This window comes from Neolamprologus brichardi, chromosome 3, assembly GCF_056152115.1.
Source record: "Neolamprologus brichardi isolate AB-2024 chromosome 3, ASM5615211v1, whole genome shotgun sequence".
NCBI lineage: Eukaryota > Metazoa > Chordata > Actinopteri > Cichliformes > Cichlidae > Neolamprologus > Neolamprologus brichardi.
The window spans coordinates 20832397-20859848 of record NC_142106.1 but is presented as its reverse complement, the minus strand read 5'-3'; the positions used below and the strand labels follow the sequence as shown (position 1 = coordinate 20859848).

At 42.1% G+C, this 27452-nt stretch overlaps 2 protein-coding genes and 1 pseudogene across 3 annotated transcripts; 1 reads left to right on the top strand and 2 right to left on the bottom strand.

The window, feature by feature from the left end:
• Positions 1–1138: 1138 nt before the first annotated feature.
• Positions 1139–7661, bottom strand: LOC102787546 (uncharacterized). Of its 2 annotated transcripts, none has more exons than XM_087834287.1 (4): positions 7382–7661; positions 5210–5644; positions 4445–4693; positions 1139–2581 (listed from the first exon to the last, which is right to left on the bottom strand). In XM_087834287.1, exons 2-4 carry the CDS (start codon positions 5379–5381, stop codon positions 1497–1499), a joined length of 1506 nt encoding a protein of 501 aa, XP_087690413.1. In that variant the 5' UTR covers positions 5382–5644; positions 7382–7661; the 3' UTR covers positions 1139–1496. The 2 variants fall into 2 exon arrangements, with proteins under 2 accessions (XP_087690413.1, XP_087690421.1); XM_087834295.1 differs by having other exon boundaries at positions 5210–5639.
• A 4498-nt stretch (positions 7662–12159) lies between these two features.
• LOC102787735 (tripartite motif-containing protein 16-like) lies at positions 12160–15674 on the bottom strand. The gene has a single exon (XM_006809128.3). The coding sequence runs from the start codon at positions 15595–15597 to the stop codon at positions 13921–13923; it is 1677 nt and encodes a 558-aa protein (XP_006809191.2). The 5' UTR covers positions 15598–15674; the 3' UTR covers positions 12160–13920.
• A 1032-nt stretch (positions 15675–16706) lies between these two features.
• LOC148103836 (general transcription factor II-I repeat domain-containing protein 2-like) lies at positions 16707–18417 on the top strand (annotated as a pseudogene).
• The last annotated feature ends 9035 nt before the right edge of the window (positions 18418–27452 follow it).

Below are 27452 nucleotides of genomic sequence, written 5' to 3'. Positions count from 1 at the left end.
TAAATTTGTCCATATTTCTAGAAATGAGAGCTGCTCTATCCAAAGTGGGATGGATGCCGTCTCTCCTAATAAGACCAGGTTTCCTCCAGAAGGTTTGCCAATTATCTATGAAGACCACATCGTTTCTTGGACACCACTCAGAGAGCCAGCAATTTCAGGAGAACATGCGGCTAAACATGTCACTCCTGGTCTGATTGGAGAGGAGACCAGAGAAAACTACAGAGTCCGACATTGTTTTGGCAAAGTTACACACCGATTCAATATTGATTAGCTTCACATGTCTGAGAACAGAATCACCAATTACCAGAGTTTGACCCCCCAGCTGCCCTCTTTCCCCAGCTGCTTGGGATCTGCCGGGGAACAGCTAGCGGGGCCTATGCTATCTTCGGCTGCACCAGCTACAGGGGCCTGGCTAGCTATGGGTGAATGAAGGGTGCGAAGCCGAGTCTCCAATTCAGTAATCCTGGCCTCCAGAGCAACAAATATGATACATTTCTTACAAGTATCATTACTGCTAAAGGAGGCCGAGGAATAACTAAACATCTGACACAACGAGCAGGAAAGTGCAGGAGGGACAGGTGAAGTAGCCATGGTGCTAACGAGTCGGCTACGAGCTAAGCTAAGCTAGCTAACTTACTTACAACTGGGCTCGTCAGGCACTTTTTTTGGCTGCAGTGGTTATATTTATATTTACATGCTTCCATCTCCCGTTTCTGCTCGGTAGCACCCCATAGTTTTTGACTTTACTTTTTCTCCCTCCCTCACGCTCACACACAAACACACACAGCGGGAGGGGTGGTCCCACACGTTCTCCCTGTAGCACGGACTACACCATGAGGCTACAGTCTTAAAAGGCCATGCCTGTAACACTCTGCGGTTGTATTAAATCATTTTTTTTGTATAATAATTTAAAAAAATTATTTCGTCACATCAATATGCGGGCCGCAAGTACAGGTGACGTGGACCCCTGTTCTAGAGGCTTCTCAAAAGCCTCCAGAAGGAAATTAGTTATCGTGTGACAGTTTTATGGCAAAGGAGGGTGGGACTGACAAAATGTACTGGGGAATTCCCCCTTCAAACATGAAACTTGGTATTTGATACTTTTGCTCCCTTACAAGAATAAACACAATTCTTGACTGTTGCTCACTTTCTTCATTTTTATTGTGACTTAAACTCAGTTGAGCAAAGAATTAAAACTATTAACCAGAAGACTGGTTTGGGGTCCATTTCTCCCATTATAGGATATAAAGCGATAATAATAAACAACAGAGCTAAACAATGAACCAATAGAAAAGGAGCATACTGAACCTTAACCCTCATGAACTGTAAGATCAGTTTTCCTGATACAATTAATAGAATAATGTAATAAACTGCACAAACAATGCTGAGAGTTCTTTACTGCTCTGGAAAAAAAATGATTTGAATATGCATCATCTTTTCACTCAGGTGTTCAGCAATGACTCACAGCTGTCCCACATTTTCTAAGTATATACGTTTTACACCGTATGAATTCTCATGTGCTTCTTTAATTGTAGCTTATCGACAAACCTTTTCCCACAGATGCTACAAGGATACGGTTTCTCACCTGTGTGAATTCTTACATGGCAGTCCAAACGTGACTTCTGAATAAATCCTTTGCCACAAGTGCTACAGGAATGTGGCTTCTCACCTGTGTGAATTCTCGTGTGTGTTTTGAATCCTGATGAGTCAGAAAATCTTTTTCCACAGGTGCTACAACAATATGGCTTCTCACCTGTGTGAACTCTCGTGTGCGTTTTGAATGCTGACAAGGTACCAATTTGCTTCCCACAGGTGCTACAACAATATGGCTTCTCACCTGTGTGAATTCTCATGTGTGTTTTCATTGCTGATGAGGTAGCAAATCTTTTCCCACAGGTGCTACAAGAATATGGCTTCTCACCTGTGTGAACTCTCCTGTGTGTTTTCACTGTTGATGAGGTAGCAAATCTTTTCCCACAGGTGCTACAAGAATATGGCTTCTCACCTGTGTGAACTCTCCTGTGTGTTTTCACTGCTGATGAGTCAGAAAATCTTTTCCCACAGGTGCTACAAGAATACGGCTTCTCACCTGTGTGAACTCTTAGATGTGCAATCAGTTTGTATTTATCAGGTAAAGTTTTTCCACACACGTCACATTGTACAGACTTGTTCTTTGTGTCTGTTCTACTTTGACTCACTGACACAGGAGTGTTGTCTACTCTCTGGCTGTGATGTGTCTTCTTCAGCTCTGCATTTCTAGTTGATCTTGAGTCCACATGCCCATTTTCTTCATAATCTCGGCTCTCTGCTTCAGGAGAGCTGTGAGAAGGGAGCTGCTCGCTATTTGGTTCTGATTCACTGTGGGAACTTTCCTCATAAGCGGGTGTCACCTTGAAAGTATCAGTCTCCTGCTTCAGTCCAAGCTGCCCTCCCTTCTGACTTCTGCAGAGTTCCTCCTGTTCCTCTTTAATCTGTGGAGGCTGTGGGTCCTCCTGGTCCAGACTGGAGTTCCTCTCCTGGTTAAAGACCTGCTGGTCTGTAAGAACATCCTCTTCTTTAAAAGCATGCTGCTGATGGACATCTAAAGGCACAAAGGGGGCAAAATGATAGCAAAACAAACATTTGAGAAAATATTTACTGGTCTAAACCATTAGCAGATCTCTACATCTTGAGTATGTTGCGCACATATACCACTGAAATTTAAAACATAAAAATGTGAAAAATTAGGAGGTTTGAAAACCGTGAGTTCGGTGTTCTTCTTGTGCCTTGAACCCCTGGCTAGCTATCGAGCTGGTGGGTAACAGACGTCTCTGAAAACGTCAGAGCACTTTTGCAAATAGGTGATGTTTTGATAAACTGTGCAGATATCTGAAGTTTACACAGCTACATTTCTCGCCTGAAAATATGTTAAAAGTTAATTTTGTCACCCAGAAAGAGTAATATTAAAACTAAGTAGCTGCCGCCATTGTTGGGAACGTAAATTGGCTGGGGCGCGTTATGATTCCTGGGATAGGTTGGGCCACAAAGGATACACCCGACCCAGCCTTCATATCTGGGGAAATGAAGGATGCATTTGTCGGCCGCATGGTGATGCGGCCCAACTCTTGGTCGTGGCTCAAGAGTTGGGAGTTCGCCTTGTAATCGGAAGGTTGCCGGTTCGAGCCCGGGCTTGGACAGTCTCTGTCGTTGTGTCCTTGGGCAAGACACTTCACCTGTTGCCTACTGGTGGTGGTCAGAGGGCACGGTGGCACCAGTGTCCGGCAGCCTCGCCTCTGTGCGCCCCAGGGTGGCTGTGGCTACAATGTAGCTTGCCATCACCAGTGTGTGAATGGGTGGATGACTGGTTGTGTAACGCGCTTTGGGGTCCTTAGGGGCTAGTAAAGCGCTATACAAATACAGGCCATTTACCATTTGGAGGAGTCTTCGAATTTGGACAGCCTTCATTGCATCGCTGCAAACTTAATCGGCCTACAAATGCAGACTCTGAAGGATGCAGGCCCTGAATTTTGACACAGCTATGATACCGGACACTGCTTCTTCTTCGGGATATAACGGCAGCTGTCATTCTTGTACATGAAGTGCTGCCATCTTCTGTTTCAGTCCATTATTACAATCTTAAATCTTACAAAACTTCACACGACAAGTTGACTATTAAATTAGTCGTGGACGATTTTGATGGTAGACTAATCATGGCAGCCCCAGAAATAAATAAATGTTTTTTGTTAAATGAATGTGGATGTCTGGATTGGCTATAGTTATAAGACGGCATGCTGGGGCAGAGCTCTCTTACACAGTGTTTTGGTTGTGCCTGAAATGCCATGAAAACTCTCTTCGTCTGATAAATTTCAGTTTAGAAACTCTGAATTCATATTTTCCAAAACAGAATAGAAATATTTATTCATACTTACTCAGACCTGTAAACTGTTCAAATCTCACCATTTCCATGCTGCAGAGCATGTAATTCTTTAACTTAAACTGATAACAGAACAAAATGAAACTTGTGTTGTTGGCTTTGTGTCTCTGTGTAGATTTTGTCTGAGCAGTAGGTGGAAATTTGAAACTCAGATGTTTCACATTTTTCATTCTGCATAATTCTTATGCACTAATTTTTCACCTTTTTGCATGAATTAATGGTGGAAATGTGTTTATGTAAATGAAAACAGAAAATTATGCCGAAGAGATTCATTCATGCTGCTTTTTACTTTTGGACCTTCAATTCTTCCTGTGACTCTGAAAATAAATGCAACCAACTAACCTAACCCAGCTGTCTGCATGTCTCTGGAGAGTGAACAAGGGGAGAACATGCAAACTCCACACAGAAAGGCCCGGCCACATAGTGGAGTCAAACTCAGGACCTTCTGTGAGCCAACAGCGCTAGCCACTGTTCCACTGTGACACCCATGAGTCATATTCACTGTTATTAAAACATGGCAGTTTTACATACCTATTCTGTGCAACTTTATCTCAGGTTTACAGATGGTCTGCTCTTCATCAGTCCAGATGATAATGCCTTCAGCCTCCTTCTTCAGTCCAAGCTGCTCTCCCTCCTGACTGCTGGAAAGTTCCTCTTGTTCCTCTTTAATCTGTGGAGGCTCTGGGTCCTCCTGGTCCAGACTGGAGTTCCTCTCCTGGTTACAGACCTGCTGCTCATCCAGACCCTCCTCTTCCTCACAGTCATGTTGTTGTGGGAGGTCTTGAGGAACAAAGAAACACAAGAACAATAATTACAAATGTGTTGATATAAAAACTCAAACTATCTTTTAAAAGCTACATGCTAACATGGTAGCATTGAAGTTTCCCAAACTAAACTGCAGGGTGACACCATGAAAACATCAGTGTCTGAAATCCTTCTTTAAACAAAGCTTCACTTCAACTTCAGAGAAGTCTGTTGACAACTTTTTAATTTGTTTTCTGCTGACATCTAACTAGATCTTTACTTCACAGTCTCAGTGTTTACAGAGGATCCAACACACGCCTGATGTACTCAACAGTGGAATATGTTAGAGAAAAAAAAATTAATAAATAAATCCATTAAAATGTTTTAAAACCTAACCTATCAGTGACCATGGACCTGCACCAGTCCAACATAGTCCATCACTGGACACTGACCCACAGCACTGATAAATACCCAGTTTAACATCTTCTAGTAAAGTCAGTCACACTGAAGAATCTGAGCTTGAACAGCACAGAGTTAAAAACATGTCCATACCTATGATGTGTGAGTTTCTGTCGGGTTTCCGGCTGATATCCAGCAGTCTGTGCTGGCGGTTGATCTCCTCCTCATACTGGACGATGGTTTTTTGAACCTCTGAGAAGATTTCCTCACAAACAGCAGTTAGTCTCTCCTTGATGAACTCTCTCAGATACTGACCTGAACTCATTGCTGCTTCAACTCAGGCTGAGTGGATCGATACAAGAATCAATAAAAGCGATACAGACGTTGGTATCAGATCCACACTGATGTGACGGGATCGATACTTTAGTTTGTGTCTCTCCTCTAAGTTCAGTCCGCTTCATCAACAGCAGCCATGTCTGCACACACACCGCTCCTCTACCACAGTAGTGCTGTCCTCCTCCGTTCTTCTTCGGGGCCTGATGGCGTTTGACAAATCAGCTTACAGGTGCATTAATCCCGCCTACTGGACTGGAGTGTGGACAGGAGAAGAGCAGGAAAAACAAGGATAATTATATTCTTTCATCAATCTTATAATTCGATAGAACAATTATCCATTTACTCATAGATTTCTGAGTTTAATGAGGAGTCTCTCTTTCCATAACATGTTGTATGGCTGTATTAAAGAAGACAGCTATCATCATTTCCTTATTTGTTTGAGCTTTCCTGATTTCTGACTCCAAACATAATAAACTATCCATCGTCCCTCTTTCTTTATGAAACCCACTCTGATCCCCAGAGAAGAGACTGTTAGTATCTAAAAATCCGCTTGATCTGTTTTCATTCTCTCCATGGTCTTCCCCAACAATACGATGGGTTTTTAACTAGTTTACTATTGTCTTTAAAATGCACACTGAATTCATCCAACACGTTTATGAGAATGCATCAATTTACTAGACGATTTAATTACACACTAATCAATATTACAAACAAATAGTATATTTATGAGCACAATATCATTTTTTAAATAATCTCAACATTTCTGACTGTGTGTCTAAATGAAATAAAGTCCAAGATAAGTCAAAAGCTGTGTCCCAATTCATAGGCCGCATCCTTTGGAGGCCGATTATGCCACAGCCAGGTGATGAAGGCTATCCCAGTTAAAAGTCTGCTCCAAATGCAGCCCACAAATGCGTCCTCCTTTTTCCAGGATTTCAAAGATGGGTTGCGTGTATCCTTGGTGGCTCAACCTATCCCAGGATTCATAGCGTTGTGGTGACTGTGGATATACGGTTCACAGGGCTCGCAAAATTTCAAAATCCCTGGTAGCCCTTCGGGCAGGGACTCTTCAGTTTTTGGTAGCCCAAAATAAATTTAAGTAGCCCGAATAAAAAAAGAGAGCAATTCTTTGATTGATGTTTTGTTTCCTGTTTTGTTTCCTTTACAATATTATACATTAAAGGGTAATATTGTAACAGAAACAAAACATTAATCAAAAAATTGTTGAAACAGAAATTACAACATTGTATAAAAATTATAATCATCAACTCAAATACTTGGTTCTAATTGAACAGAAATTTCTATGAACTTGTAAGAACTGTGTAGAACATGAATCAGTCTGTGTCAGATCTTGAATTTGAAATTTCCACTGAAGTCACGGGTAAGAGGCAAGTGGAACCAAGATCTAGGCCATTTGCTTTTTGAAGTTTGCAAAGACTGCTAAATTTTGCCAGTGGTAGTTCACTCTTTGCAACATAGTAGCTGTTCTAAAGAGATTTTTCAGGTTTATCTTTAGTATGTTATTTGCAATTGGTGTTTGTTCTGGGAAAGATATTGCAGACTGAGCAATAATGCATTTCTTGCATTTCTTATGGATTGCATTTCTCATCAGTAAATTTCTTAAAATTACTGGTCCCAGTAACAAAGGCGCTTGTCGACTCAGAAATCAAGGGAAAACCAACAACACACCTGGCAGAACATTTGTTATTTACACAGGTGCACATAAGTGGTCCGCATGTGCACATTCGCTGTCAAAATAAAAGACACGCACCAGATAAGAAGTTGCAACTCTTTTTCCCTTTCAACATCAATACACACCAAATTATTATCTTATGGATAAGCCAGCATGTTTTAGAGTCGGATGTCTTTATCTTGCTGAACCACATCCCGACAAACACTCATCAGAGATCCGTTTCTCAGTATTATAGCACTCTTCATCTCCCTACAGGCGTATTTATCGCTGTTGTAGTTGAATCTGGTTCCACTCACCGAACGACGACCGTCTGGAGACAATTTTATGATCACTTTAAATCCGTCCTCGTGTCTCGTTGTCACGGTTACACTGCGCTCACTGTCCGTTTCCTCCACATTACAGGTTTACTTTCACTCTTGTTATTGCTCTCCTTTTACGCTTTGTTCTTTGTTAGTATCTTTTATATTTACTAGTGATGTGACGTTCTGTATCGAGGCTTCAAAGCTTGTGTCGAGTAATGGAGGGGTAACGAGCCTTCCTTCATTTATGGGAGGAGCTGAAAATGATGACGTCCGAAGCCTCGCTGCCCGGCTGTACCACGTGACTCGTTCAGGAAGTGGTTCGAACTTTGCCGCGAGCTATGACAGAGATATAAACCCCTCAGACTTCATTCAAAAATGTGGGTGTTTGATGGAGAGTTGCGGTTAGTGAGAGTTAGAGACAGTTTGGATCGAGTTTGGAGGTTTATGAGAGTGAGGAGAGAAAGTCAGGAGAGAATGGAGCCAGCTAAGAAGAGGAGGATGTCCTCCCCTGTGTGGGAACATTTTGATTTCATTCCTCCCAACAAGGTATGTAAATTTCTACAGAAGATGCATTTTCATAATACTGATGGTGCAATACAATTTATGTTAAGCTGTCTTTACTTTTGTACAAGGTGAAGTATTTGCTATGTGCCAGGGAGCTGGGATATAACAACAACACCTCATCCATGCTTAGGCACTACAGAGCTTTGCATGAGAATAAGGGGAACACCGATTGTGGAGCAAGACCAGTGAGCCATCAAATGCCATGATAATATAGCATGCAGTAATGTAACTAAATTATATAACAATATTATAAGTGCAATAAGTTACGTGAGTGATATTTATATTTGTGCTTTGTCTTTATTGTCTTTCCTCAGGAGAACAATCTCAAATAGATGAAGACCTGGTTAGCATGGTGATTGAGGACTCCCAGCCATTTAGCATTGTGGAGGACAAAGGATTTAAAAGATTTGTTAAATCATTAGCTATGTTCTCCCCACTAAAAAGGCCATAAAAGCAGTGAAAATTTAGTTTTTACTAAATAAAATGTGAACAGGCAGGACTGAGGCCTCAGTCTGTAGCTGTCTATACCTCAACGTTACAAAAGCACAACCACTGTCCATACCCCAACCACACCTCACCTCATGGTAAATGATCATTTCCATTTTAAGCATTTCCAAATAATCATTTTCCATGCTGCCAGTATAAATATACACAGTATACTGTCGTTGCTTCCAAATTGGCATTTGATGCATCCTTCCCCTGAATGTGGACCAGCCATCCTTCAAATTCGGGGAAAAGGACGCATTTGTCGCCACATTTGAAGGACTCTTTGAATTCCGACAGCCCTTCACTGCAGGTGAGCCCATCTCCCCTGCACGACACTGCAGACTGTGCACCACAATCATCCTTAGATTAAAAAAAAATCAGATATAATTAATTTAAACTGTAAATACCATCTATCCATCCTCTACTTCTTATTCTTTTCAAGGTTGTGTGGGAGCTTATCCCAGCTACCACAGGGTAAGAAATACAAAGAGTTTACAAAGAACAGAGATGACAAAGTTCAAAGGCAACTGAGAATATTTTGGTATGCATGTTTATGCAGAAGTGTTTGATTTTAATGTTATTAGTGCACAATGCTAAGTAGATTTATTCAAAAGTCAAATAACATACCAACATTGGCTTTGATGGTCTGATGTTTGGGGCTTTCCATTTCTAAATGTTACAGATGAGATTTGCATCCAGCTCCTGTCCTGCACACAGTTTGGACAAAATCACCCCATGAAACCATCAGAAACTCCAGGCTGGAAAACAGTTAAGTTATAAACCTTTTAAAAACAAAACAAAGAAAAAAAAAGCAAAAATGTAATAAATGCAATTTTTAAGAGCGTTACGCAGAGAGGTGTGGTGTGGAACACATCAGACATCACTCAGTCTAAACTGAAGTAATTAGTACTTAGTTTATTGGACAACTCTTACACATACAAACAGCAACTTCCCAAAATGCCCCCCTATCTTTTTCTTCTGTCATTTTTAACGACAGCTTGCATCCATGCATCATGACTTAACTGATTAACCACCTTTTCAAACGTTAGTTCCATTACACCACCCATTTCTACCCTCAACACTCTCTTACATACTTCCTACAACTAATAAGCACATGTTCAACCGTCCCCATAGCATTACACCAATCACACAATCCAGTCAGATGTTTCCCCATCCTAAAAAGAGTACCATTTAGAAAGCAATGACCTGTTTGTATTCTACTTATAATAACCTAGAATATCCTGTCTATTTAATCCACTATGGCTCTTAACTTCTATTGTGTTTTGTATCCTATATAAATGTCTCCCTTTTACTTCATTATCCCATGCCATTTTCCAGAAATTCTTACTTTCTGTCCAAACTGTATTTTTCCCTTGCTTTGCTGTGTAGTAGAATTGTCTTGAACGTTCCAGCGAATAGGTTTATGCTACGAACCTATCAATGTATTTACAAGTTACACTTGTGTTTGAATCCTGCAGCTTATCACACATTTGATTTCCATGTGTGAAAACTGCAAGTGTCCAGAGTGAGGACAGACTGAGGGACCCACTGCTGCACATCATCTGTGAGGCTTTGCACCCCTGATGATCCACCAGGACAAACTCAGCAGTGTGTGAGGAAGAGGAGGAGGAAGAGCCAGCAGCAGCTGATAGATGGAGAGAATAGACAGACTGTTCCCTGTTTGTGAAGGACTGCTAGAAAAGTTTAAAATAACTAATTGTCTGTCCTGAATCAGTCTTATTAGGTAATGTTCAAATAATTTTTATCATTCCAGTGTTTTCAGTGTGGGAGAAAGTACTCAGGGCCTTCAAGTTACACACTATGAAAGGCAGCAACAAGTTTAATATTCAGAAACCTAAAGTATGTATCAGTAGCTGAATGGACCTAAAAATGGTGGCCCCTAGAAACAAAGCACGTACAAATTCCAAAACACATTTCTAGCGTTAACTGAACTTCCAAAACAGCTACCTAGATCACTTAAATTACACAATTGAAAAGCATTTGGTATTGTTTGTGTATTTATACACAAGCACTCATATATATTCAAATAATTAAAAAAAAAAGTTCATTTACCTGTTACTCCCACACACCAAATCTAGTCGTTGGTATTTGCTGGCTTGTGTAGCCACTAGGTAACAAAGGCTCAACGCTGCGCCTAGCATTCTGGAGCACTTCTGTTGTGTTTTGTACGTGCTTCGGAGTTTGTATGTGCTTTGTCTGTAGGGGTCACCGTAAATATACTTTCATTTATTCACTCCACATAAAATGTAATAAATAAATCATATACAAAAACCAACTATTCACATTTCAACTATTAGCTACTTAAATTTTCAGTTTTTTCCTTTTAAACAAATTCAAAGTGAAACAACACAAAACACTGCAAACCACAACACAATTAAATATAAATTAAAATATGAAAACAAAGAGAAGATGCACATTCTCTGTCATATGGGCCTGTATGAATAAACTTTCTGAATCCTTTATCATCTGAAAATAGTTGTGGATGATTACTATACCTTTCTAACGTGACGTTGTTGTCCCTGGCTCTCTCTCTCTCTCTCTCTCCCTCCCGCTCTGTTCCTGTGCTACTGCGAGTGTAACTACTACCCCTCCCCCCTCTGCCCAGCGCAAAGCACAAGGCTCACATGCGGAGTGAAGCGGGAAAAAAAGTGCGAGAGAGAGGGTGAGAGAAAGAAAAAAAACCTCACGGCTCCCAATAAGGAGCCGGCTCGTGTCGTTCACATCAAAGATCCGGTTCTAAGAGCCGTTTCGTTCGCGACCGACACATCACTAGTCCACAAAGTGCGCGTACTACAAAGCGTGTGGTCATTGGATTGGGACACAGCTATTAGATACTATCTAGCTTTCCAAGACTTGAGTCCTTTTCCCCGAATTTGAAGGATGGCTGGTCCACATTCAGGGGAAGGATGCATCAAATGCCAATTTGGAAGCAACGACAGTATACTGTGTATATTTATATAGCAGCAGCAGAATTATATACCATACACCCATTGTCCAATACTGATCTAATTAACCCAGTATATACAGCTTTCAATGACCCCCTATTCATTTCCTGCCAGCTTTATATACTCTGAGACCACAGCTTCTCAATTCAAACTGGCCTATAAAAGAAGTGCAGTTGAGACAAGCTTCCTCTTTACAGAAACAAACAAGACGGCTATCACAGAGGTAACTTTCAAACATTTTGCTGCATTGGTGCTTTCAACAAAGCAATAATCTGTTAATCTTGTTTTCCTCTTTGAATCAGCCTAAAACCAGGAGTCACAAAAGTAAAATAAAATGACAAAAAAGTATGACAAACATCGAGTGTTCGAGCAGGGATTAATGATTTATTTCTTTTAGTTTCATTAACTGTGTACATAACCTCTTTTGGGGAATTGTGGATTCCAATCCGATTAATATTTCTCCTTACCACTAAACTGTCTGATAGTCCCTGTTAACACATGCCTGCTGACAGATGATACAAAGTAACATGTCTTTGAATACAATCTAAAGTCTGTTAATGTTCTGATTTAACAGCAGATTTCTCGACATGCAGGACCGAGAAATTCCTGCCACAAAAGGGGAAAATATATTTATTTGACATTTTAATCAGAATAACAAAGAAATATACAGTTGGTGAATTCATGTGAATGCTGCTTCTGCTGTAAGTCACAGACCTATAAATGCATAAATGCTCCACGATTCTCATTTCTATCCATCATCTTGAACATTGACTATAAATGTGTTCACTTCGTTATTGTGTGATTTGGTTTCTTCACGTGTCTCCTTCAGTGCAAATAAAGTACTGTTAGAGTGTGTGCTGTGTGTTTTTCTGAAGCATGACAATCCTTTCCAACAAGTATTTCCAGCTGTTTGTCTCCCCTCTGCACTTTAGTCTTTCTTCCTGTCATGTCTGTGTTTGTCCACCAGGTGTCTCCCTCAGCTCATTTTCTTCAAATCAGAAGCATCAGATTTGTGGAGACGCTCTGCCTGCCAGATGCAGCTCAGGGCAATGAAACATGTCTATCCTCCACAATGTACAGGCCTGTGTTATTTAGTATTTATATTTCAATGTATAAATGATCGAGTGTGATCAAACTTTACATCCCAAAAAATGACATTAAATGTCATCACTCTAGACACAATAATAATGCAATATCAAAAACCTCAAGGATTCAAATCTTACTATATTGGAACATTTAAAAACTCAAAGACATTAAGTTTACAGTCACATATGATCAAGAAAATCAACAATCTTCACATTTCAGAAACTGGAACCAGCTTTAAATGTGACTAAAATAATATTAAAACAATCAATTCTCTAATCATTGACTAACTGATGAATCACTGCAGCTCCAATATATTGTTGCATTTGACAACCCACTACAGCAACTACAGAATAAAACCACTAACCAGACTGATGACAGATTTCAAACATGCTGAATATGAAGAGTAGTATCATTTAAACTCACATGATTATCAGCCATAAGAACAAATTCAGATTTATATTGATGTAAGGTATATAAATGTAAGTACAGTTTGAATCAGTGCAATATTATTTTCACACATCAATGTGGTGGGTTGCAATTTTAAAGCCAACGTGATAACGTGATATTCGGCCAATGGTGTGGAGCAAAGGCCAGGGTGTAGAGCCTTTAAGCACAATCAGTAGAGACACACAAAGTAACAAAAAGAAAAAGCTAGTGGGGTCATATCTGACCTTCCTGTAATAGGAGACAACAAACAGCTGCTGAGTAACTTTACCATTCCTTGTCCTTTCACTGATTTAGTTTTAAGTTTAAACTAGTACAAGTATTTTGCCAACTTTGCAAATGTTGAACAATTATGGACTAAATCACTGGTTAACTCCGATGCATCAATTTTTACACACGTTGTTGTGTTTCTGATATTCAATACTTATGTTACATAACTTGCCCTGCCTTTCTTTCCCCTCCTTATTGTCCATCACTTTTATGACTCCTTTTTACAGGGTTAGGGCCAAAGTGAGCTCAAACATTTGAACTTAATGATTGTTGGCCCAGTTTGGACTGTCATACCAGGTGCATCTTCCAATGGGCCAAGTTCGACTATCTGTATGTCATAACCTGTCACCATGGTCTATAAATCTGTCAAAAGTTACATATAAGTTGTACTTAATAAATTACAGAGCAAACTGTATGCATGAACAGGTAATCATTCAACAGATGACACAGCCTTATGATATAAATATGGATAACATTTCACTTAAGTATATGAGTCTTATAGAGTTTGATTATAAGAGTTAAATGCTTAGGAGGGTAAATCCTCTATGAAAAACATTCTACTGTGTACAAGAATACATGATTATATGTTATATATGTCCTCAAAAAATCCAGAACAAATGGACAACTGAACTTCTCCGTCTAAAATGTAAAGCCTCATTTAGAAATTACACAACTACATATAATGGTCAGGGATCAACATGAACATATCTTCTCTGTCTATTTCACTTTAATCAATTCTGAAGTGACTCCATCTCCATAAAGATAAAGTCCAGCATAGAGCGGCTGAGTGAATGTGGTCTGGACTCTGTGGAGGAGAGTCATGGTTTCAGAGACGCTGTAGAAAGACAGAATACCTGCTCTGTGATCCAGGTACACTCCTACTCTGGAGGACCGAGGACCTGAGAGGACAGTTTGTGCACTGTTGTACAAGAACTGATAACTGTTAGTGTAACAATATAATGCCCAAGATTTGTCATTGAATCCAAATACACATTCATTGAGGCTCCCAACTCTGCTGATATTCTTGCATGTGACTGCTACACAAACCTCTCCCCCTCTCCACTCCACCTCCCAATAACAACGTTTAGTCAGACTCTCTCTACTCAGGACCTGAAAACACCAATCAGCAAATCTGTCTGGATGATCAGAATCAAACTGCTGTTGTTTCATTCGTGTTACTTTTCTGTTCCCCTCAGATAATAACAGATGTGTGTTTGCTGTGTTTGGATCCAGTGTGATTTCATGTGAATATTTTAAGAATTCAGCTCTGGTCTTTGGCTCTGGTGGTGACAGTAAAACATCCACTTCAGTGACTGTCAGTGAGATGTTTGTCCATTCCTCTCTCAGAATGTCCTGTAGTTTATCGCTGGTCTCTGACACAGCTGCTGTCACATCCTCAAAGTAGCTCAGAGGACGAATATTGATGCTGGATGAGTGTGTAGACTCACTGAGTGCTGACAGTGAGGGGTAGTTGTGTAGAAACTGGTTGTGATCCTCTGTGTGTGAGAGCTGCTCCAGCTTGCCGTCTTTCCTCTTCAGCTCAGCGATCTCCTGCTCCAGCTTCTCCTGAAGCTCTTTGACTCGACTCACTTCAGTTTCCTGCTGGGATCTGACCTGCTGCTTCACATCAGAGCTTCTTTTCTGGAGGAGACGGATCAGCTCAGTGAACATCTTCTCACTGTCCTCCAGTGTTTTATCAGCAGAGCCATTGATGGCCTCCACCTCCTTTTGAAGCAGCTTCACATCTTTCTCTCGCTCCTGGATTCTCTGCTGGATGTTTAGTCGTCTCACCTCGAGCTCCTTCTGCTTCTCAGTCCTTTCTGCTGCAGCTGGGACTGTTTCATGGCCTTTATGTTCATCCATTGAGCAGACAAAACAGATACTCTGCTGATCAGTACGACAGAAAATCTTCATCACCTCATCATGACGAGAGCAGATGTTCTCCTGGAGCTTCTTGGAGGGGGCCACCAGCTTGTGTTTCTTTAATGATGGTGAATTATAGTGAGGTTGGAGGTGTTTCTCACAGTAGGAGGCCAAACAGAATAAACAGGACTTGATGGCTTTCCGCTTTCTCCCAGTGCAGACATCACAGGCCACATCTTCAGGTCCAGCATAGCAGTGATCAGCTGGAGCAGCTTGGAGTCCAGTCTTCTTCAGCTGCTCCACTAAAGCTGCTAATATGGTGTTTTTCCCCAGGACAGGCCTCGGTATGAAAGTCTTCCTGCACTGAGGGCAGCTGTGGATTCCCTTCCTGTCCTCTTCATCAAAGTGGGTTTTAATACAGTTCATGCAGTAGCTGTGTCCACAGGGAATAGTCACCGGATTTATCAGTAGATCCAAACAGATGGAACAAGAGAAGGTTTCTCGGTCCAGCTGAACTCCTTTCTGTGCCATTTCTCCTCTCAGTGTCAGTGACTGTGTGCGTTTCTCTTCCGTATAACTGAAACTAGTCTGAGGTGTAATCTCCACAAAGTCTTTTTCTTCAGTAAACGGAGCTTATCAGAGCCTACGTGCCATCACATGTTGGTTACACCCATGAGGAGGAAACACGTGGACAGAGAGGAGGTGCTGTGTTTAAGAGCAGGAAGAAGAGGGAGGGTTATCAGGCTGTGCTTCACTCCAGGAAGAGGAGCAGTTTGAGAGCGATACTGTGTGTTTAACCCTTTTTATTTACTGCTCACCTCAACTTTTAAACTTGTCAGCCCATTTTTCTTTATAAAAAAAACTTCCCTTTAGAAATGTCAGAGTTCTCACTGAAGTTAACAAACAGTCCTTAAGTTTCAGTTAATGCAGAAGGATAATAATCCTAAATATACAGATAATGAAGCCACTGACATGATGCTTATGTTGCATTTAAGTTCATGTTCATTTCAATTGTTTCTCTCCCTCAAAAACCATCAAACGTGAGGGGGTGCGCTAGATTTAGTAGTTGGTATATGAGGCAGTAAACAAATAAAAGTGTTTTGAAACACATTCAGCTCCACAAAACTTTGATAAATATTTGACAAGAATAATAAAAAGGAACCTTGTGTTTTACTGAGTCGTGTGACTGATGTAGCTACGTGACTATAGTTGCCAATGAAGCGTCGGTAGAAGTTGGCGAATCCAAGAAATTGTTGCAGGTGCTTCCAGGATGTGGGAGTCGAAAACAAAGCTGTCCAGGAAATCCTGGAGAACAATAATAATGAGTGCCTGAAAAAAAACCCGTTGGAGTCCAAACGGCATCACGAGGAATTTGAAATGTCCAAGGGGTGTGTTGAATGCAGTTTTCCACTTATCCCCTTGTCTGATGCAAACCAGGTGATAAGCGTTGCACAGATGAAACTTTGTGAAGATATTGGCTCCGTAGAGGGGTTTGAAAGCTGAACTAATGAGGGGTAGTGGGTATTTGTTTTTTATTGTTATATCTTTATATCCAGAAGTCAATACGTGGCAGGAGGGAACCATCCTTCTTCCCCACAAAAAAGAATCCCACCCCACCCTGAGAGGACAAACGTCGAATGATGCCGGCCGCGAGCGAGTACTTAATGTACTTCTCCATGGCTGAACATTCTGGACGGGAAAGGTTGTAGAGCCGACTAGACGGAGGAGAACTGGGAAGTAACTCAATGGGGAAATAATACGGTCAGTGAGGCGAGTGAGTGCTTTGCTTTTGCTAAACACTTCCTGCAAATCGTTGTACTCCGAGGGTATACTGTACAGTATACCCTCGGAGTACAACGGCTCCTGATCTTTCCTCTACAGTGTAGAGCAGGGGTGTCAAACGTACGGCCCGCGGGCCGGATCAGGCCTGCAAATGGGTTTAATCCGGCCCGTGAGATGATTATGTAAAGTATAAAAATGAGCAGCAATTTTTCAATAAAGAAACTGCTGTTCCAATTGTGTCCATTGGATGGCGCAATAGCAATTGTGAGCTACTTTGTTTTGCCTGCGAAATTTAAACCTGATGTGCTTTGGCACCCTCATTGCCCCAGTATGTCTCTGTCAAAAAAGAGAAAAGTGGATGCAGAGTGTTCCAAGAAAAATGGTCATACCCCTATTTATTCACGGAAGTGAATGGGAAAGCTGTATGTTTGGTGTGTTCCCAGCATGTTGCAGTGCTGAAAGAATATAACCTCCGTCGCCACTATGTGAGTCTTCATGCCGACAAATATGACAACTTTCAAGGAGAGAGAAGATGAATGAACTGTTGGTGGGTTTGAAGAAACAGCAGTCTGTGTTTACTCACAGCCGAGACATCAGTGATGCTGCAGTGAAAGCTAGCTACCTCATTGCTAACGAAATTGCACTCGCTTCAAAACCATTTAGTGAGGGTGAATTTGTAAAAACATGTATGATGAAGGCATCGGAGATTGTGTGCCCTGAAAAGCGCCAGGCCTTTGCAAATATCAGCCTGACAAGAACAGCTGCCGACAGGATTTCTGATCTTTCAGCGGATTTGGACAGCCAGTTGAAGCAAAAAGTAAAGTCATTTATTATGTTTTCAGTTGCAATTGATGAAGGCAGGGACATTACAGATGTTGCACAACTTGCAATTTTCATCCGCGGAGTTGATGACACATTGACCGTCACCGAGGAGTTTGTGGAGTTGGTACCAATGACAGATACAACGACCGCAGCTGATATTTTCACCGCACTCGTCGGCGCGCTGGACAGGGTCGGAGTGGACTGGTCCCACGCTGTCAGCCTGGCTACAGATGGTACGCCCTCAATGATCGGGAAGAAAGCAGGCGTTGTAAAAAAGTTCCGAGATAAAGTGCAATCTGCAAATGGAGGATGTGATTTTTGGACTTTTCACTGTATTTTGCACCAGGAGGCTTTGTGTTGCAAGTCACTGAAAATGGATAACGTCATGAAGGTGGTCATCCAAACTATTAATTTCATCCAATCCAGAAGCCTCAATCACCGTCAGTTTGACAGTCTTCTCAGAGAGAAAGCCACATCTATGGCCTGCCATACCACACTGAGGTAAGATGCTTGAGCTGAGGTGCTGTGCTGATCTTTGATTTACGAGAAGAAATTGAACAGTTTATGGAAGAAAAGGGCAAACCAGTGTTAGAATTTCATTCCGCAGAATGGATGCAGGACCTTGCATTTATGGTGGATGTTACAGAGCACCTGAATAATTTGAACAAACAGCTGCAAGGACGCAACAAAGTTGTCACGCAGTATGGTGTCTCGCTGGTGGTGATGCAGCTCACTTCCCCTGTCTGAAAAATGTGTGCACGATGCACAATGTGAGCAAGTTTTCTCTGTAATGAGCATAAATAAAACAAAACTGTGCTCAAGGCTCACGCACAGGCACTTGAATCACATCCTGAAGTTAGCTGCCGCTCAGGATGTGAAGCCTGATATTGATGAGCTGGTGAAAGCTAAAAGATGCCAGGTATCAGGAGTCAAATAAACTATAAACTCCCAATCAAGGTGGGGGTTTTGGGTGGGGCTAATCACAAAGTGAGGGAGGATAATTCCTCAAGTTTTATGGGCTCATCTCGAGAGCGAGTTGATCCTTCATGGTCTCATTTAGTGACTGAAGATAGATTCCCAGCAAAGCCTGATCTGGCCAGCCGACCTCTGCCATGGCTGTTGGGAAATCAGTAAGATAGTTGACTATCATCTTAGCCAACTCCCCGATGAACATTTAGCATTTTTCTAGCAGTACTGCCCTCAGAAACCTCCTCACATTTCAGCCCTCATTTCTCATCATACTCAACATGACTTTAAACACTTTCCTTATTAGTTTAGCTTAAGACTTTCCCGTTTCATGCTTTTTCAAGAACAGCTTTCTGAATTTATATTTTCCTAAAGTTTGTTTTTCTTAATACTAAATGTACCTAATTTGAATGATTTTAATCATTAGTGTTTTCAATTGGAACACCTTGTTTGTTTTTAAGAAAAAAAAAGATGCAGAGCAAAACTCAGTTTAGCTTGGATTTTGCTCCTCAAGTGTCCATCCATCATTCTAAATGATAATCAGAATTACCTTTTAACGTTTTTTTTTTGTTTGTTTTTTTAATTGGGACATGAACTTATTCTTAAAGTTTGCTTTTTAAATCTCCACATCAAATCTGAGTGGATCAAAGAAGTATAATTTGAAATATAGAAACAGTAATTACAAATATTTGACTTCAGGTTATTCACATAATCAAAAGTGTATATCCCAAATCTGTATTTTTCTTTTTTTTTTTTCAACTTTAATTTTTATTAGTTTTAGTTAACATTGAAAATGATACAGTAAAGAAAATTACAAACGAACATACAAACAGTCTGGAGTTTACATTTCTTTTTCCACCTATCACGTGCAAATTTCTTTTTAAGTTTTTGGTGACACTTTGGAATGCTTTCCACTTCCTCCATTGTCTATCATATTTACATCCCATCAGTCTAATATTGAATGTTATTTTTTCCATCTCTGAGATACCCTCTACAATCCTAATCCAATCTTGTTGAGAAGGAGGGTCTGGGTGTAACCACTTTTTTGGGATTGCTTTTTTAGTTGCGGCTAGAATTATTTTTACTAGATATAAGTCCTCCTTTTGTACCTGTTCCTTTATGTTTCAAAGGTACATCACTTGACAGGTGTTTGGGGGTGCATAGCCCAGAATATTATCCATGGTCATTTTAGAGTCTTCCCAATACTTTTTTTTATTTTTATGCACTTCCAGAATACATGTGAATGATCTGCTTCTGTTTCTCCACACAGTCTCCAACATTTCTGTGGACTTGAGATCTGTTTACTTTTAATTTTGGGTGTAATGAAAAACGCGTCAAATTTTTCCAGCAAAATTCCCTCCACAACGGCGAATTCGTTGTGCTGTGCTGTATTTCACACATACTAACCCATTCCTTCTCTGTTATAGTTATGGCCAGTTCAGCTTCCCATTTCCTTTTAAGGTAAAAGGTTGTGTCCTGTCTATCTTCTTCTAATGATCTATAGAAGGTGGAAATTGCTTTGAATTGTTTATGTTCATAGCAATTTTTTACTAGTCCGATAACACCCAATGGTTTTTCAAGCCAGTCAGTCTTTATTTGCTTTACGCAATAGTCCGTTACTTGCAGATATCTAAAAATATCTCTATTTTCCAATTTGTATTTATTTTTTAGTTGTTGGAAACTCATTAGTGTTCCATTGACCAGGGTGACTAGTTTATTTTCCAATTTCCCTTTAATTAAAAAATATCTACCTTCCTTATCAGACACCTCTCTATAACATTCAAATCAGACAGAATTTGCTATTAAAGTAGCAACTCCTCTTTTCTGACTTTGTCTATAGGAGTTATAATAAGTGTTTTTATAGCCAAGTCTTTTCAATTTTTCATGTTCTTGTGAAGGCAGATGGGTCTCCTGCAAGAATATTACCTGTGCCTTTTCTTTTTTGAGTTTTACTACCACCTTACTTCTTTTGACTGGATTATTCAATCCATTCACATTTAGTGACACCAGTTTAATATTATTAAAAGACATGTAATCTGCACAACTATTCAGTCGTAATTCTCTAGACAACAAAAAATTATGGCCTGAACATTTGGCCAACTACCATAGAAAAACAGAACGATAAAGGAAAAGAAAACAAATCCTAGAAGACCCGACTTCCATATTAGGGTGAATACCTCACACCCTGAATCCCCGTTGGCAGGCTGAGGAGAAAGTCTCTTCACAGAGGCCCCCTCCTTGGCGGTGATACGTAATGTTTCACGCATACAAAAGTCCAATGACCTCTGGCAGCAATAGTTAAGGTCAAAGTGAAGTCTATTTATTTGTATTAAACTATTCAGTGAGGCACTCTTTTCGATCATCACTCTCACGCATGAAAATAAATTGTCAGTCTCGGGTATAAAAATAAATTGTCAATATCAAGTATGGAAATAAAATAACTTGGATAGTCAGCTCTAAACTTAAATGTCTCGGTGTAAACGTAGTCTGTACCTTAAGTGACGTAGATGATATTCTCGTCCTGTATGGAATCAGCGTATACTGTCCTCTTGTCGTGTCAATTCACTGCCATAGTGTAGCTCGTCACAGATGCTCCATCTCCGGTCCCAAATCCATTGGATCCGCTCCTGGCAGCTCCTCTTTTTCTCAACTCAAGCGCAGCTTTCCGTGCGCTGCCATAGATGCGTACACCCGTATCCCAGTGGATACGAATTTTGTCGAGTGGTGTTTAGAATCTGACGCCTTTGTCTTTCAATGCTCTTTTGATGCTTCCGTCCCGACGCTTCTGGGCCACCTCTGTGGAATAGTCATGGTCGAATGACATATGCTGACCTTCGTACACAACTTTAGCAGCCCAGGCTCTTTTTAAGATGTCTTCCTTACGTATATATTCCTGGAAGTTTATTATTATTGTCCTGGGTGGCGCGTTGTGACGCGGATTTCCCATCAAAGCTCTGTGGGCTCGGTGTATCCGTAGGCCCATATCATGTGGCAGTGAAAGGGCTTTTTATGTGACGCACACCCTCCCCAACAAATACAGGATGGGCTAATTGCTTCCCTTCCCAGCAGCTCTCTCCTCAATCGTTTGTCCAGGACTGAACTAAGACCATCTAGCTCAGAAGTCCCATGAATCCCATAACTGCCCAGAGGCTGCTGGGTAATGTAGTTCACACTAACACAGGCTTTTCTACAGCCACCCCTGTATTTGTGCAACAAATACACATCATTGAAAAAAGTCTGTGTTGTACTATGCGGAGGTCTCTTCCTCTGGAATCTGAGGCAGGGTGGCCAGCTTAACAACTGGTTGTATGTAAGTATGATCCTTTACTTGCACCTCAGCCGATCGCACTATACCATCTGCTCCAGGAAACACCTTTGAAATCTTCCCAACTGATTTCAAAGGTGGCCACATGGCCCTGGGCAGTTGCGAGTCCACGATCATGACGACCTGACCTACAGCGAGGTCGGATGTCAGATCCCGCCATTTTTGTCTGAGCTGAAGACCTGGGAGGTACCTCCAAATGAACTGGCTCCAGAAGTGGTCAACAATTACCTGGCTTTGTTTCCATCTTCAACTGGTGATAAAATGACCTGGTCCGTAAACCACCTACAGCAGTGAAGCGTCCTGCCTCCCCATGAGCATGAGATTTGGGGTAATGGGGTCAGGATCAGCAATATCCGAGGATGCGTAACCAAGAGGTTTCGAATTAAGGATCCCTTCTACCTCAAGGAGAGCCGTGCGGAGGACTTCTTCCATCACAATCTGATCCTTCAGGATGACCTGGAGTGCCCCCTTAACTGACCTTATCTCCCTTTCCCAGGCCCCCCCAAAATGGGGGGCATGCGGTGGATTACAATGAAAGGTTATCCTCTGCTTTTCCAGCTGTGCCTGAAGAATTGGCTTCATCATAGAGAAAGCTTCCTGTAACTCTCGAGCACCCCCTCGGAAATTAGTGCCCCGATCTGACCATATCTTGAATGGGGTACCCCGACAAGAGACGAATCTTCGCACGGCCATGAGGAAAGCGTCTGAGTCCAGGCATGGCAGCAAATCCAGGTGTACACATCGGGTGGTTAGGGACTTAAAGATTATGCTCCAACGCTTCTCATGCCTCCGGCCTATCTTGATGGTGTAGGGCAGCGGTCCCCAACCTTTTTTGCGCCACGGACCGGTTTATGCCCGACATTATTTTCACGGACCAGCCTTTATGGTGTCGCGGATAAATACAACAAAATAAAACTAGTACCGGTACCGAAAAAAAGAAGATTTATTCATAACACACGTGAAAAGACCCAGAAAACCGAGTTAACAATAAAAACGATAACAAAATAACGCTGAAAACCGATAAAAACCCTGAAAACCATACATTCCACACCTGAGCCTCAACTCTCGCGGCCCGGTACCAAACGAGTCACGGACTGGTACCGGTCCGAGGCCCGGGGGTTGGGGACCGCTGGTGTAGGGGACCGCTGGTGTAGGGACCAAAGCAATTAACTCCAGTTGACCAGAAAGCAGGTTTGTGGATCCGGAGCCTCGCTGCCAGCAAATCAGCCATTTTGGTGGGAGCAGGCCTCCCCCGCCATTTTGGGTACTCTGCACATTGTCTTTGATGTCTCTAGATTACTTGTCGCCCTCTGATGATCCAATAAGTGCGCCATATCTCTGCAAAGACGGGCTCTGGACCAGGGTGCAACAGAATCGTGTCAAAGTGTTGGACAAGGAGCTTAGTTACCGGGTGTTCGGGAGGTAGCACAATAGGGTGTATGGTGTCTGAGTCCAGACCTTCGGCATGTGTCAGGCACCCTCCAACCCTTATCAGGCCAGTAACCGGATCATACTCAGGGCAGAGCAAACAAAGTCGACTATTTAGGGCCAGAGTTTGTCCCTTCATCAAAGCCATCACCTCCTCCGGAAAACTGTCATACTGAACTGACTTTAAGATGGCTATCTCTGCTTCCACACGATCAGTGGCGGTCATTGGAGGAGAAACCGCCCCATGACGAGCATGGTAAGTTGCTTTCACAAACTCCTCCCAAGATGTGAAGTTGCCCGGGTCTGGAGTAGGAGACTGTGCCACTGTGACAAGCCCACATAGCATCCCCTTGCGCAGCTCATCTGTAGTCTCAGCCCTACCAGTAGGTTGGGAGGGCCAGTGTGTCGAACTTTGTTGCAAGAACTTGGGGCCCTGAGCCCAACGGCAGGCTGCCAAAAGACTACAGTTCCTTCCCCCTTGTGATGTCATCAGCCGGGTTTTCTGCTGACGTGACATATCTCCACTGTTGAGAACTGGTGAGCTCCTGGATTTCAGCAATTCGAGTCCCAACAAAGACCTTGTACCAGCAGGAATCCGACTGCAACCAACTCAGCACAGTAGTAGAGTCACCTCACAAGATGGTATTCTGCAGTGGTAGAGTAAGCTCAGTTTAGGGTATTAGCAAGCTGTGCTCCAGTGAGAGTAGCACTGAGCTCGAGACGAGGCATGGACAATCTCTTCCGAGGAGCGACTCAGGATCTGGCCAACAGGAATGAAGTGCCAACATGTCCATGGCAATCTGTGGTCCTCAGATAAGCTACAGATCCATATGCTTTCTCTGAGGCATCACAGAACATGTGCAGCTCAAAGGTGCAACCCAGAGAGTCTGTAGCAGGTGGCACATAACACCTCAGTAAGGTAATGTTCTGCAGGTACGGTAGCTCCTTCTCCCATTCTGCCCAGGCGACACGAAGGACACCGGTGATAGGTTCATCCCAGCCCATCTCCTTTTGCCACATCGATTGTACGAGAATCTTCCCTCTAGTTGTATAGGGAATGATAAACCCTAGAGGGTCATATTGGCTGGCAAGCACATTGTACACATTGCGAAGAGTTGGTGTTGACTAAGGAGACTGGGCGATCCTTTTACCCCGAGGTATCAGTGGGGCAATGCCAACATAACCCAAGCATCGACTCTTGTGGATCAGCTTGGTTAAAGGTCAGCCAGAGCTCACAGCTGTCAGAACAGGCAGCAGTAGGCAGGTGGGACACCACGTCTGGCAGATTACTAGCCCACTGCCATATTTCAAATCCTCCAATGGCCAGTAGCTGTCTCATTTTGTCCAGTAGCTGTTTAGCTTGGCAGGGAGTTGGAGGAGACTGGAGACAATTGTCCACATAAAAGGCTGTGTGGATGGACTCATACAAATCTTCATTCCCCTCACGGTGGTCTCGCATGCCGCTGTAAAGTGGCACAGCAGAGGCTGCAGGTTGTACCAAATGGTAACACTCGCCATTCATACACATCATGTGGGCGCTCCTGTTGTCCATCCCTCCAATGAAAGCGAAGCAGAGGCTGATCTTCGGGAAGCAGGCACACCTGATGAAACATGGCCTTTATGTCACTGCTTATGGCCACAGCATGCTGGCGGAATCGGATTAACACGTCAAGAATTGAGGGGCTAAGTGTGGGGCCTGGCAGCAGGAGGTCATTAAGGGCAGTTTGCTAGTACAGGAAGGAGCAGTTGAAGACTAGGCGGGCTTTGTTGTTGTGATGAACAAGATGGTGTGGAATTTACCAGGATTCAGTGGAACCATGCACTTCCTCCAGAGTCAACTTTACCACATAGCCCGCCTTCTCCAGTTTTTTGATCTCCTCGTTGTATGTCTGTGCTCTGCTGGGGTCCTTGCATAGCCGATGCTCATTGGCTCTCAGAAGAGCCTTGACAGCCTCTTGAGGTGCCTTCACCTGAGGAAACTGTGTGGCGAAGCAAGGGAGTAGCATATCAGTGGACTCCCTCTACCTGTACTCGGACTGTCCTTGATTCAAGGATGTCGATTGCCTGCTGGTCCTCCTTTGACCTGGTGACCTCCTTTTCATTCCTAAACGGGAGGAGGTCAATCTGCCACAGCCTCTCAACATCTTTGGAGAGCTCTGATGTCTGTGGGATCAATGATGAGTGCAAGCAATGTTCCCTCTAAGCTGCGTGCATGCGCAATTACGCACTGCTGGCACGGTCTCTGCGCACAAAAAAATCTGTGTTGCGCACAAAAAAAATCTAACCTGAATTGAAATTAAATTTAAAACTTTAACAATTCTGCAGTGTTAGTCAGTAAGTGACAGGCTGCTCCCATATGGGATTAAAACGATGCCACTTTATCCCATAGTCCAGCCAATAATGTGATTCACATTTGTATATACGCAGCTAATGAACGTGGTTGACAGGCTATGACAGCGTCCTTGTGTGCAGACACCAGTGTTTTAGCTAGCAAAGCGGCGTGGCTGATGTGGAGTGAAGCCACGTTAATGACAACATGTACAACCATTGGAGATGTGAGCAGGACAGACGTAACAATTGACAGAAAAAGTGCAGACTTTATACCAGTTTTTAAATTGTGTTGATAGGTCATGTAAAACCAGAGTTATGATAAAAATATATACAATGTTTGGTTTTCTTCCTGAATACTATTGTTGTTTATATTTACTGCGGGAAGAAACTGTAAAAACTGCATTTTATAAGTAAAGTGCTCGAAAGCACTCTCCGCCTGTAAGCAAAAACAAAACCCCCCACACCCCGGCCTTTCCTATTGGTCAAAAAATGGACCATGTCGACCAATCAAAAAAATGATATGGCAACGTAGCATACAGTTGTTAAGAAACGGGGGGAAGTTTTAGGAGTGACAGCGGTGTTTTGAGATGTGAGAGATTTGCAACGTTTAGCGCAACACTTGTGTATTTAGTGTGTAGTGTAGTCAATACTTTTGTTGTGTGTGCCAGAACAATGAGGCGACTGCTGAATGTTACAGGTGTTACAGGAGTGATACATCTCCTGTTGTCAGGCCTGCAGGTATCAGGCTGTTGTTCTCCTTTATCTAATAGTGGACAGAAATTATTTTTTGGAGTGGCACAAATAATTTGTGTGGCATCAGATTTGATGCAGAACAGCTGATTATTCTGTAAATAGTTTGAAAGGTTTTATTTAAAAAACGCCTTGGCTGCATTTTTAGATAAACAACAGAAAAAACTTTGTTGTTTGCATAACTCAGTAACTTTTTTGAAGAAGTAAATATATAATTAATTGCCCAACAATGGTCATTATTTACTGTATTTTGCAGACAGAGAGTTGCAGGACCCTCTCCCAGACCACAGACTCATACTCACAATACAAGTCAGAGCTTTATTTAAAAGAAAAAGAAAGAAAGTTGTGTTTTCAAAATTGGAGTTCAAGTTATTTTTACTTCCAATAGTGTTAGCATACAACAAAGTCATGAACAAGATTTTTTTTTTTTTACTTTTCATTGTAAGTGGGCTAAAGCAGTTAATTAAAAGTAGTTTAACATAAATGTAAATGCTGTAATTTGATTATTTTAATAAACCATGTAACTTGGATGGATTCAATGCTGGCGTGACCACAGTGCACACGTCTGCTGTTGCTCACAGTGGACCAAGGGATCGCTTAGGAGGTTCGTGCGTTCGCTCAGACACATGAAAAATTAGAGGAACATTGAGTGTAAGTATGCCTGTCCAGCCGCTGGATGTAGAAGACTTTTGGCAGGTCCCCGCAGTGCCCACCCCAGCTCCGTGCAGACTGCTACTGGCTCTCCAGGTGGTCCACGAATCACCGGGCATATCGGAGTGATAAGGTGCAGGTGATCTGATCCAATCAGGATCATAGGTTTCACCTTGCTGAAATCTTTGAGGGGAAGTCTTTGTAGGTGACTCTACTTCCATCCAGTGTATCCACTGGGCAGGATTGCTCCGCCAGAGCCAGTTGTTCTGCTGTGAATGCATTTAGTATTTGATGCCTCACCTTCGGCTTAGCTTTAGTGGACACCTCCAAT

What these genes read in the sequence shown, in the direction of transcription:
- LOC102787735 (XM_006809128.3), bottom strand. Translation starts at nt 15,597, where the DNA reads ATGGCACAGAAAGGAGTTCAGCTGGACCGAGAAACCTTCTCTTGTTCC.
- LOC102787546 (XM_087834287.1), bottom strand. Translation starts at nt 5,381, where the DNA reads ATGAGTTCAGGTCAGTATCTGAGAGAGTTCATCAAGGAGAGACTAACT. An exon ending in CAGAAACTCACACATCATAG is followed by an intron (nt 4,694 to 5,209) that starts GTATGGACATGT and finishes TTGTTCCTCAAG; the next exon opens with ACCTCCCACAACAACATGAC. An exon ending in GATAAAGTTGCACAGAATAG is followed by an intron (nt 2,582 to 4,444) that starts GTATGTAAAACT and finishes TTGTGCCTTTAG; the next exon opens with ATGTCCATCAGCAGCATGCT.